Raw genomic sequence first — 13,071 nt, 5'->3', positions numbered from 1 at the left:
CTCTCCGCTTCGCTGCAAGAGATGATCTCACAGGCCAGGCGGGGCGCAGGCAGTGGGGAGGCTGGAAGAGGTGGAGGAAGCCCCAGGGCTTTGGAGTCCCACTCTGGTGTGCCTGGACACCTCTTGACTCCCCAGCTCCTAGGGAATGGCCCACTACACCCAAAGGCACATGGAGCATCACTGAAGCACACACCGTCCCAGCCCCCCACCCCGCCAGTCCCCACACAGACAGTCTCCGTGTTCTTTCTCTGTCATACAGACCACAGAGACTGGGCCCCGCAGCCCACCGCAGCTGGCATGCACAGTCTTCCAATACTCAGCCCACAAATCAGCTTATAGTTGTCAGATGTGCAGCTCACCCCGTATCCCGTGCCCCCTACCCCCTACCGCACACAGAACTACACTCCAGCAGCGAGGTCACGCTCACACACACACATACACACCTTCCTCCTAGCACCACACCCCCAAAGGAGCCAAGAGGAGTCTAACATTTCAGTCCTGAGCTCCCCCCTATCTGTATCCTCCCTCCCAACTCCTCTACCCAGCCCCCTCCAAACTCACTGCGCCCTCCCAACCTTCTGACTCTGTCTCTTGATCTCTGGGCGACCTCCTAGCTAGGGGGCCCCAGCCTGGAGCCTCACACTTTCCTCTCCCCATCTGCACACAGGTTGCACATCTGGGCAGCTCCCTGCAGCTCCATCAGCCCGCTCTGGGGGCTCCAGAGGAAGGGGAGCAACAGCTGGCAGTTGCTGAAGGGTCCTCACTTCCCCCTGCTTGTCATCCCCCCACACCACCCTGCATGGACCGCCCACCCCTTCCCACTCCAGGCTGAGTCATTCCCACATCTGGAGTCTCAGTAGCACATCTGGAAGGGAGGAAGCCTGTGCAGCCAGCTCCACGTGGATACCCCTCCCCCAAACTGCATTTCACTCCCACCCCTCACAGGAGCTGGGGTCTGGCCCCCTCCACCACCAACCCCATCCCACCCCACCCCCGCCCCCGCCTGCCCAGGGCCAGGGCCGGATCCCCTAGTAGGCAGGAAAGCAGCCCAGTGCCCATCGCTGCAATGGGGACATCCACTGACCACCAGCGGTCTCACAGGTGGCAGTCACCTTGGCCCGTTGGTGCCCGCGGAAGCGGGCTGGCAGGACAGCGCTGGCCTTGGGGGAGGCCAGGTCCCAAGCAGGCGGGGCGGGGTGGGGTGGGGGGTGGCGGGAGGCAGGCAAGCCGGGCAGTGAGGAGGCAGTGGTTTGGCCCAGCAGGCAAAGGCAGTTTATCCTGGCCCGGGGCCCTGAAGCCAAACATCCTTCACTAACCTCGCAGACACATCAAAGCCGGCCAGGAAGGGGCCCTTCTGTAGAGGAAACCTGCAGTCCTAGCGGCCTGACAGCCTGGCTCCGGGCGGAGGACCACCCTGTCCCACTCAGCAGCTCAGGCTCCACTGGGGCTTGCCGGGAGCTTCGATCCCCCCGCACCCCCACCAGGGCTGCAGACGGGCTGGGGACTGGACCCCGGGGAGGGTGGCACCAGGGGCACCAGGGCTTAGTGTCCGCCCCTAGAACCGGGCTCCGGCCCAGACTTGCCCCTTCCCATCCTGCGGGCAGGACAGGCCGAGGGGCTCACTGGGTGCCACAGCCTGGAGTTGGAGGCGCACTGTCTGGGCCCTGACTTCATTCCCCCCAGCTCCCGGTTTAGGGGAAAGGACCTCTCCACGTGGATGAGGGAGGATGGAGAGGAAAGGGGGCTTCGGCGTCGGGAGAAGAAGGAAAACAGCAGCCCAATAGGAGTGGGAAGACGAGGAGTGGGAAGACGAGAACTGGGCTGCGAGCCACGGGGCCTCTCTCCAGGGATGGCAGGGGCCGGAGACGGAAGAGGGGCTGGGAGGTGCTAACAAGGGAGGGAGGAGGTGCTAACAGGGCCACTGGGGTGAGGGGGATCCTGGAGGCCGCCCCCTGACGGCTGGCCTGGTGATAAGGGGGGGCCAGGACTGGGGGTTGGGGCACCGCATCGGCTGAGGAGGCGTGAGTACACGCGTGCACATGTGTGTACACACAGGCAGACATGCTACATGCGCCCACACATGGTTGCGTGCGCACAGCTGGGGCCAAGTCCGTCCTGGGCCAGGGGCCAGATGATGTGGCTGCTGAGAGGAGCTCCGGGTTGCGTTGCGGAAGAATGTGATCTCTGCCCACCTCACTGCTCCCGCCCCTCTGCTCGCCCTCATTCCTTGCCTGACCCCCACCAGGTCCTTAAGAAGTGATCTGCTTCAGGGGTGTCTCAAGCTGTGCCTTCTCTGCACTGTAGTCTAAGCCCCCAGACCCATTAGGGGCCCTCGCATCCATGGGCCCAGCCCGCGGAGGGGCTCCTCTTTCCCCGGGCCGCCGAACTCCCAGCTTCTTTTGGACTGGGAAGTTCTTCTGAAGTCTGACTCCAGGCCGCGGTAACATCGGGCTCTGACACAAAGGCACCCAGAAGCGGGATGCAGGAGGGTCCTCTTTCAAGGGGTCAACTAGAACAGAGCTAGAAAATGGGGGATCCTAGGGGATTCCCAATTCATTTTTTTCTCTTTGGCTACAGAGTTCTATCTAAAACAGTCAACAAAGGCTGGGGGTGGGAGTGGGGCCAAGGGGGGGTCAGGGAAGCCTGCCCTGGGGAGAAGGAGCCCCAAAGAGAGGGAGGGGACCAGGGCTGGAGGGGTCCGGGTTGGGGGAGTGGGGGCGTGGTGTCTCACGACCTTTAACTTGGTCTGGCCTTAGCCCCTCCTACCTGGGTCTCAGTGGCTCTGCTCCAGAGGCCAGCCTGTGAGCCACAGGTCATTAGCTCAACCTCCACCCACCCCACCCCACCCCCGCCCCCACCTCCACCCCAGCTGTTAGAGGTGTTTCTCTCTCTCTCCACCCCTGGTTGTGCCCGGGGAAACCTACACTTTGGAAGGATAATGGCTCCCAAATGCTGTTTTTTGTCTCTGCTAAGCCTCTGGGAAGGTGAGTGTTAGCGGTGCCCCTGCAGCGGCTTGCTGGTTAGGATAATAAGCTCCCGGCAGCGTTCATTGTCAGGTGGCCCTCCTCCCTTCACCCTGCTGACCTGCAGGTTGGTGGCTCAGACTGGGGATCAACTCTAGAAGTCACCTCCCCACCCTGTGCCCATCACCCCGAGAATGAGTGAGAGGCCCGTGGGCTTCAGTTTCCGAAGGAATGCTGGGAAGGAGTCTCAGATCCTGGTCCCATGGCCAAGAATTCCTGTTGGCAGCCCAGCATGCATCCAGCCTCCTCCTGGAAGGTGGACCGGGAACCAAGCATCCCTAACACCTCGCCCCATAGGAGTTCCTCCTTCCCTAGGGAGCCGTCTTACTCACTTAGAGGGTGCGTGTCCTCTTGAGGGGGGGCGGGAAGCAGAAGACATGGATTCCCCCTGAACACAGATGGTGGAGATGAGAAGCCCAGAGAGCCTGGGACAACCCTCCCCCCCAAAATCAGAGCACCCTCCCAAAAGGATTTTGGGAATTCATTCCCTATCCCCTCAGAGAAATCTGGCCCCTGACCCTGGGAGGCCCCCCAACCAGTTTCAATTCAGTGACAACGGAGCCAGTGTTTACTCGGAACAAAGCATCATGGGGAAATGAGAGATGAATCAGAACTGGGCCAGCCCCCACAGCCTGGTGGGAACATTAGAACGTGTATACATATCTTCTAGGGAGAATGGCCCGGGGCCAGCAGAGAGGCCCAGAGAGAAGGCCTGGGTGTGAAGATCGAGTCCTGGAAGGCTTTCTGGAGGAGCTGGTATTTGAGCTGAGCCTTGAAGAATGTGTAAGAAATTCTCAGGTTTCAGGGAGGGGTCTGGGGACCCAGGTGGGGAGAACTGCCCATGCAGAGGGAAGAAGGGAAAGAGGGGGGTCGCAGGGGTCCACTGGGTGGCTGGAGAACATGTAGGGAGGACACAGAGAGCACCCATTGTAAAGGCTGGTGGCAGGGGCAGGGGAAGTCACTGCGCATGAAGGCGGTGACAGGGGAGACACCTGGGCTCTCAGCCTGCGGGAGAGGGGGACCCCCACCAGGAGGCCAACCCAGGTAGTGCTCAGCTGGCCGTGGAGGAGCAGAAGTGGGGGAGCAGAGAGAATTCCTCAAATCTCTGGTCCCAGCACTACCGCCACAGCCAGTCCTGCATGGCTCTCTAGAAAGGGCGGTCAGCAACACCAGGTCACTCTCTGAGGGAGGTCCCAGGCCCTGCCCTCTCTCACCTGGCTCTTGGGTGGCGCCCGGACTCACTTGATGCCTGGCACAGGGGACTGGACGCAGCACCTCACTGGGCCTCCACATGAAATGGGGAGAAGGAGCTTTGGGCTCCGTTCCTCTGCCAGGAGTTAAACATTTATTGCTCGTGATGACTAAGCTAACATTTATTTACCATCATTGTATGCCAACACTGAGCAGTTTGTGTCATCCTCACGATGACCCTCTGTGACAAAGGGGGTAGTGTTCCCCCACCCCCACTCCCCTCCACAGAGAGTCTAAGGCACAAAGAGAGGGTGAGTTTCTTGACTAAGGTCACACAGCACACCGCAGTCACGGACATACTTACCCACACAATAGCGTCCCTCCCTACAGGCAGAGCTGGGCTGGAGCAGAGCAGCGGTCTGCAGACCTTGAAAAGAAAGATCCAGCCCCTCGGCCATGAGTCATTCTGGGGATCAGTGTCCACCACAATACAGGGGAGGGGCCGAGAGGCACAGAACTCAGCCTGGTTCTTCCCCCTCGCTCAGGACTGGGCAAGATCTCCCACCCCAGCCCCCGTGAGGAGTTCCTCCCTCCACAGCAGCAACCTCACAGTTCCTCCAAGGTGGCCTGCGGGTGTGGGGTCTTGAGGCCTGCGTGGTTCGGGTCCTGACTCAGCCCCAGGCTCCTGAGTAACTTGGCTTTCCCACCCCTCCAGGCCCCAGTTGGCTCCTCTGAGAAGGGACCAAGTGGGCCAGCTGACCTCCAGGACCCTTGCAGCTGGGCCCTTGTGGCATGCAGACAATCGGCTCGTTCTTCGGTGACTGGGCCGGGGAGGCAGCTAGCGAGAATGAAGACATTCCGACTTCTTTGCCGCTCTTGGGAAACCCCAGATGGAATTTGGCGTGGAATCCAGAGGGACCCACTGACTGCCTGAGGCCTCCGGGCCTCCCTTCCCACGTGCCTAAGCACACACGTGCACGCAAACACACACTTCCCGCCCGCGGCCAGATGAGGTGTAGAACAGAAGATGATGTCCCTGTGCAGGACCTTCCTGCTCCTGGCCAAGAACGGCCCCTGCCTCCTCCACTGGGGCCCTGTGGTGTCCCCCCACCCCAACCTCACCCATCAAGAATGCTGGGGTCCCAGGGGCCATGATGGGTGTTGACAGTGAGGTTTGCTGTTCTTGGCCTGACTGAGCTGGGACCACCCCCCTCCGGGTCCCCACCCTGTCCCCAGCTGCAGGAAGGTGCAGAGAAAGGCAGGTTGGTGTCATGAAAAAAGCTGGGGACCAAGAGGCAGGTGCCAGAGGCCCTCTGGACTCTGCCCCACAGGCCTCCCTTTCCCACTGGGGGTGAGGGGTGTGGGACAGGGGTTCTCAAATGTCTGTGCCTAAGACATTTTAGGAACATGGGTAGACTTCCTGGGTTTAACAAATAAAAATACAGGAGACCCAGTTACATTTGAATTCCAGATAAGCAACACATAAATTTTAGTGTAAGTATGTTCCAGATAGTGCATGGGAATACTTAGTATATTCATACTAAAAAATTTTTCAGTTTATCTGAAACTCTCATCTAACTGGGCATCCTGTGTTTTGTCTAGCAATACCAGCCTCCTGCCCTCCGCCTGCCGCTCATGGCACTGATCCGTTCACTTCCTCAGTCACCTCCCAGTCTTCCACATCCACTCCCTCAAACTCCTCTATCTCCTTCTCAGCTCCATCATTGCACTCCCCATGATAGCCTCTTCCCCTGAGCTCACCCATCTTCCTTTCCCCTAAAGGCCATGCCTCTGTAGGACTCCCAGTCTGGGCAGAGTGGCAGGGGATCCCAGCCAGGGGTGTTGGTGCTACAGGGCAGGGGCAGGAGGGAAGCCCGGGTTAGCAGCAACCTCACTAAGGAGACAGCAGTGTGGTTGTTGCTAGGAGAAGGTTCCAGGACTCGATGGATTAGGGCCCCTCCTTGGTAGAAGGGCTAGCTGGGGCCAGGGCCAACTGCATGGGTAGGAGGGAAGAGATGCCCCTGGCCATGACCTTCTCCAAACTCAGAGTCACCAGGAACTGGAAATAGAGGCCATTTTGTGGGGCCAGATACTGATTTCATTTGGATCAGGAGACTGGAAGATTCTGTCCTTAGGGGCAAAAAAAAGGGCCAACAGATAATGAGAAACAGAAGCAGGGAAAGAGACAGAGAGAGACTAGGGAGCCGGTGAGAAATACAGTCAGGGAGACACGGGACCAAATCAGAGACAAAGGAAATAGAAACACACACAGAGAAACTGACTCCAAGGGAGACAGTGATTCACAGAGATGGGAAAACAAGCCAACACGCAGAGATGGAGAGGAACCGCGCAGAGACAGCGATAGGGGAGAACAAACAGGAGGACGGACCGGGAGGAATGGGGAGAGACAAGGAGAGGTTACACAATAGGGACAGAGATGAGAACAGAGGTAAAGAGAAAGCGGTGAGAGAAAAAGGAAAAATAAAAGACATTTAGAGGAGGAAGCTTGACCATCCCTACTAAGTTGGGGATCTTTTTCAGTGGCAAAGTCAGATTTGAGACGCGGCAGGGGATGCCTAACAAGCTCTCCGGCCGGCAGCCCTTCCCTGTCTCCCCCGGCCTGGGAACAGCACCCCCACCCACCATCTCCACTGTGCCCCCTCCCCAGGGGTCCGGGCCACATCTCTCCTGCTCCGGCACGGGGTCCACACATCTCCGTGTTTAGGCATCTGGCTCTCACCCCGCGCCTATGACCCCCGAGGCGGCCTTCCACTCCGCCCACCAGCCAGCTCCCCTTGTGCGGGAGCTCAGGGAAACCCTAACTGGGGTCCCAGCGTAGCGCAGCCATGCTCCGTGGGAATCCGGCGTTGGGCGATGCTGCCACCTGCCGGCGGGACCCGGGAAGCACAGCGCGCCTGGAGGGCTGGGGCGCGGCCGCTGAGGGTGGGAATCCGGCCCTCCCAGCCGGGACCGCCTCCGCGGGGTCTTTCCAGGAATCCGGATGGGCCTGCTGGGCCGCGCCCCTGCTCGCCTAGCTTCCGCTTTTCCCGCAGCTGCCGAGCCAGGGGGCTAGTCTCCGAACCCTGGGCCTCAATTTCCCCTAGAGTCAAATAAAGGAAGTGTAGGAACACATTCTCCCAGGATTGCAGGGGACCCTGGGGGGACACAAATGTACCAATATTATGCTCCTGATATCAACCAAGCCGCCCTTTCCTCTCTTCTTGGCCAAAAAAAAAAAAAAAAAAGGTGATACCTCGCCCCCATACAGTGCCTTCAACCCACTCCCGGGCCTCCGCCTCCCCCTCCTTCAATCTCTGTCCCCCGCAAGCCCAGATGGGAAGGGGTTTGAAGTGGGCGGCTCGCTCTGCCCGCATCCTTTCCACTCCCGGCCCGGCCCAGCACTACCTCCCTCAAGCCCGGGGCCACTTAGGAGTGGAGGAGCGGGGGCGGGCAAGGAGGAGCGGGGGCAGGCAAGGAGTAGCTCAAGAACTGACCCCATTTTTTTTTTTTTAAACCGGTTAACTTCTTCTACCTCCCAACTCTCAATACCCAACCCCGATCTTTTCCCCTCTCCTTCCCTCCCCCTCCCCCTTCCTGCCCCAAGTCCGGCCCTTCGCGGGTGCATAAGCTCCGCCCCCATCCCCAGGCGGGGCCCCATAGGTGGACAGACGTGGGAGAGGTCGCCGCCCCGCCTCTCCCCTCCTCCCCCTACACACGGAAGCTCCTCGGCCCCCGTGCCAGGATGTCCGACACCTGGGTCCCCGGCCTCGTACCCACTTTGCTGTTCGGCTTGCTGGCCGGCCCCCAACAGGTGAGCGCTCGGGAGGTGAAAGTATAGAACTTTCAGGGCCCTACCCTTGTGGGTCAGGGGCCTACTTCTGGAGCCCGGTCACCACCTTCCATTGTCAGGATTTCCTCGTGACCGAACGCAGTTAGCGACTTCCTTTCTCTTTTTGCCGGGGAGGTGGATGTGGGGGCAGCGGGGAGTCCCTGAGAAGGTCTGGGCTCCTGTCGCCTGCGGGGGCACCGTGTAGAGGGACCCCACCTCTGCCCACCACCATCTGACGCCTTGTGCCTCGCTGTGAGTGGGACTTGACCCTCCTATTAGCCAGGGCTTGTCTTTCCCGCTTCTTCCCGCCGCCTCAGAAAGCGGGGATTAGGGGGGCCTGAGGCCTGGACGCCTGGCCAGCCTGTCACCCTAACCCTGTTCCTCTAGTGCTGGGTGACCTTGGGGGAAGCTCTCGCCCTCTCTGGGACTGTGTTTGTGCCTTAGGGGAGAGAAGGCTCCTTCCACCCCTCCTGGGAGTGGAAGTAGGATTCCAGCCTGGGCAGGATTTGATCTGGCTGCTGGACCCAAGGCTGGCTTGACCCTTGAAATCAGTGATTCTGAGCGGGTCGCAGGCTTTATGCACCCCCTCATTCCTCCCGTTCCTCTGTTAAACTCAGAAAATGTTGGGGGAGATCTGTCCAGTCCTGGGATGGGAGATCATCTTGGCAACTGACATGGGCCTAGAACGGGAATTTTTCACTTTTGTTAAAGAATGTCAGCGACATCCCGGGCTCCCTCCCCAGAACAGGGCATAGTCACACAACCGTGTTGCCTCACGGGGCTCTGCCCCCAAGCCCTGGCGCTCCTCCTCAGCCGCCAGGCAAGCCGTGGTTGCCAGCCCTGGGCTGAGCATCCTCTCGATTCCTCCCAGCAACTTCAGGCAGCAAGGGCTGACAGGATCCCCATTGCAGGTGTCTGTAAACTGAGGCTCCCAGGACCAGTGCTGATGCTCAGTGAAACTCAAAACTGAGCCACCTCAGACAAGACCACCCCAGTTTAAAGTGGGGGAAGAGAATTTGGGAGATCTACCCTCCCAAACACCAACTCGGGATTAATTTATTAAACCTGTTCGTTTTCTGTCCTTCTTAGTTGGGGCCTGGAGAGTGGGGAGAGACAGGGTCTGGAATCTGGAGAGGGAAGAGGGTACCCCCAAGTGCCTGGACCCCTTGGTCTGTCCCCAGCTCTGCAGGTGCCTTTGTGTGCTGTGAAGCTCCAGATCTCTCTGGGCCAGCCTTTGGGGGTTGATTCCTGCTCTAGTCCCCCCGGGGCCAAGGCTTATGGGAGGGAGGCTTCCGGAAGGACCTGAGCCTGGAATAGGGGAATCAGCCCACCTGTTACTGGCTGTCATTGGTTTTCTTGGCTTTACTGTCATTAGTATTTGAAAGGTGATTGAGTTATTTCAAGTAAAGGTATGAAGACTTGATAGTCTTGTTGCCAAGGTCGACATCTGTTTCTTACTGTGGTTGTTTGTCCCCCGAGGCTGGGGTGGAGTGACAGATAACCTCCCATTCCCTCCTGTGTTCCCACCCCTGCATTCCCCCCCCCCGCCCCCCCTGCAGTCTGAGAGCAGTCTGGGAGCAGCTGGGAGGATATGAAACCAGGTAATCAGTGAATGCTCTTCCATTCATTCTTCGGATGTTGTGGCGGATGGGTTTTTCACCAGTGATGACAGACCAAAATGCCTGCCTTCCCGGAGTTTACATTCTTCTGATGAGACACACAATGCACAAGACAAGGGGAAACTTACAGTATGCTAGATGTGGATAGGAGCGCTGCAGAAGAACGTGGTGAGGGGTGCTGGGGGGAGGAGATGGAGTTTTCAATAAGATGGTGGGGGGCAGAAGCCAGCTTTGCAGATACCTGGGCTAAGAATGTTTCAGGCAAAGGTTTTACACATCATTGCTACTCCTATGGTTAAATTCTGGACCCGTACCCTAGATACCCCCCCCCCCAGAACTGGTGTAGAAGAGGAAGGGAGGGAGCTGGGCCCGGAGAGTAGGGTCTGGGTGACTTCAAAGAGCAGGGAACCCCACCCCACCATCTTTGGCAGACCATGAAGGAAGGCAGGAGGAAGAGGGCCTGCCCTTGCACACAGGTGTGAAACAGCCAGGAGTGTTCAGGGAACTCCCAGTGGGTGTGTGTGCAAGAGAGCAAAGAGGAGAGGCTGATTGCTGGGGGTCCAGGCACCAGGGAGCCACTGAAGGGGGGCCTCCAGCAAGGTTTTGGGTGATGAGATTGGCTGGGTAGGAACTTGCCTGCGGTATGGGGAGTGATTGGATGAGCAGGAGAGTTGCTGGTGCCCCTGACTGTAGATGAGGCATGGAAAGGAGATGGACTGGAGGGGAGGTAAGAGGCGTGAGCTTACAGACGTGGGGGTGAGCGGGTGTGGTGCCGAGAGAAAGAGCTGCGGGTGCCCGGTGTCAGGTGGGGCTCCGGTCACAGATCTGGGTGAGGTGCAGAGCAGGCTCGGGGGAGGGTGCTGATCTACTGGGAACCTGCTGCAGGCTCTCAGGTACCGGGCAGCAGGTGGGTAGAGATGCCGCTCCCCGGTTTATGACCCCCCAACCTCTGCCTCTTTTCTTCCACAGGCTGCTGCCAGATGTGGACTCTTCTTGTAAGTTTGGGGTTTGGGCTATAACTTCCAGTCTGGGGTGGAGACACGCCGAATCCTTCTCTACTTGCCTTCATGGTGGGGGGGCAGAAAGTCACCTCATTTGTTATGTTCACCCACTGCGTTTTTTGCGGAAGAGGGTTTCCCCGCTCCCCCCCACTCCCCGCCCTCTTCCTCCAGCCAAGCGGGGCGGAGTCGCACTTGTGGGCGTGTCTGAAGTCTAATCCCCGCCCCTCTTTCCGCCCCCACCCCCCACCCCCCACCCCGCCCCCCGGGTCTCAGGCGGTCTCTCCTCGGAGGGTACCCACCCCACCCCCGGGGAGTGGGGCAGGCAAACCGCCTGTGCCCATCTTAAAACGTAAATGCCAGAAGGCCTGAGCGCAATGCGGAGGGGCTTAGGTGGGCTGGTGCCTGAGGGGATGAATGCTTCCATCAAGTCAGCCCTGGAGGGGCGCATGGGTGGCTCAACGGGTTAAGCCTCTGCATTTGGCTCAGGTCATGGTCTCAGGGTAATGGGATAGAGCCCTGAATCAGCAGGGAGCCTGCTTCCCCCACCCCCTCTGCCTGCCTCTCTACCTACTTGTGATCTTTCTCTGTCAAATAAATAAAATCTTAAAAAAAAAAAAAAAAAGTCAGCCTGGGTGTTCCAGGAACACACTCTCCTTCCCACCTCTTAGTCCGTGGGCACCAAACAGGGCTCGCCACAACACTCTGCCCCCCCCCCCACCTGCTGAAGTCTCTAGGACATTGATTACACCCATTTCATAGATGAGGAGACTGAGACCCAGAAGGGAGTGTGACTTGGCACAAGTAGTGAGCCTAGAATCCAGCTCCTGAGTCCCAGCCCCAGGTTCTTCCCCTCGGCCGCAGCAGGTCCTCTACTACCCACCCTGCTGGGGCGTGGCTTGTGCCCAGAGGACATGGATGAGTTTTGGGGAGTCTGGGATCTTCCTGCCACATTGGTACCAACAGCCTCTCTTTGCCCCACCCCCCACCCCCCAGCACCTGCCCCAAAGGATTCAAATGCTGTGGTGACAGCTGCTGCCAAGAATACGAGCTCTTCTCCAGTCCCCTGAGGTGAGCCCAGGGCCAGCTCCTCTGGCACACCCATGGGGGGGCACCGGGACTTCCTGCCCAAGGGGTGGTCTAGGTTGGAGTGGGAGGGGTGGTGGGGACAGCCCAGGGACTCAGGGAGATGTCGGTGGTTCCTCACCCCAGGATCTTCGTCATCACCTTCCTCATCATCTTTCCCCTTTTGTGCATCTGCTGCCTGGCTAAGCGGTTCTGTCGCAACTGTGGAGAACCGGAGCAGGACCCCCCAGTGGATCACCAGGGGCCCCCGGAGCCGCCCTCCATTGCCCCCACAGAGAGGGTCGGGACATCTGCCTTTGACCCCCCGCCCCCCTACAGCGAGGTGGGTGTCTCTCTCCGCTCCTTGCTCCGTCCCTCAGCCGGCCTGACCTCCCTATTGTCCAGATTTCTAGAGCAACGGGATAGTGAGGCCGTCCTTACACCACCAGGCCCCCGGACCTCGAGGGGGCTTTGCAGCCACCGTTGGGTTGCCCTTCTCCTTGGAGGGATACACAGCCAACACTTGGGTGGTAATGGCTGGTGCCAGGCCCTGAGAAGACTCTGTCCCCTCTTTCGCCTACAGATTATTCTGAAACCTGTCCTGCCCCCCATGGAGCCGCCCCCTCCCTACAGCTTCAGTCCCGAAGAATATGCCAGGGTGCCCAGGGGCATCGACAACCCAGCCTTCTGAGCCCCGCAGCCGCCTGCCTGCAGCAACAGCGTCCATGCCTCCTTGGTTAAGCTAGAGACTCGTGGGACCCCTGTGATGTCCCCACCTGTCCTGCCACGTGGCTGTTCTTGGTTTTAACTTATTGCTTTTCCTATCCCGGTTCCGACTCCGCTGCCTCTCTGGTCAGGAGCGCTGGTCTGGAGGGTCAGCATCCACCCCCACCCCCCAATCCCAATCCCATGTCAGAGGCTGGCGGGAGGAGCATGTCAGGTACCTGACAGTGGGATGCACTATTCTGAGGTGTGGAGGGAACCCTGTTTTGGGGGGATACACACATCTTGACTGGACAGCCAGCTCCGAGATCTTCTAGAGGGCACTCCTGTTCCTGGGAGACTTGACTGCATCCGTTCTAGAGAAGACCCCATTGTGCCCCCCTCCCCCACCTGTGTACTCACTAAATTTTAGCTGATTGTCACTGAGAGTCCGCTTCTGGCTGTGTGGGGAGGTAACTGGGGAGTGAGCCCACGTGCCGCTGGGGGACTGGAGTGTGGGCAGGTCACTGAACCCCACGTTCCATCCTTGATGTGTCAGTGATGAGCCTGGGCGGACAGTCCATCTGTGAGCTTTGACCCAGACCCAGGGCTTGATGCTAACGAGCCTGGACCAGGAGCTGGGG

At 59.2% G+C, this 13,071-nt stretch overlaps 1 protein-coding gene across 1 annotated transcript; it reads left to right on the top strand.

The window, feature by feature from the left end:
• Positions 1–7,868: 7,868 nt before the first annotated feature.
• Positions 7,869–12,870, top strand: TMEM92 (transmembrane protein 92). Its single transcript, XM_080826491.1, has 5 exons — positions 7,869–8,025; positions 10,632–10,657; positions 11,657–11,731; positions 11,873–12,068; positions 12,309–12,870. The coding sequence occupies exons 1-5, from the start codon at positions 7,957–7,959 to the stop codon at positions 12,414–12,416; spliced, it is 474 nt and encodes a 157-aa protein (XP_080682617.1). The 5' UTR covers positions 7,869–7,956; the 3' UTR covers positions 12,417–12,870.
• Positions 12,871–13,071: the final 201 nt, after the last annotated feature.

This window comes from Martes martes (genome assembly GCF_963455335.1).
Source record: "Martes martes genome assembly, chromosome: 16".
NCBI lineage: Eukaryota > Metazoa > Chordata > Mammalia > Carnivora > Mustelidae > Martes > Martes martes.
Note: the sequence above shows the minus strand (reverse complement) of the source record. Positions and strands in the feature narration are given on the sequence as shown.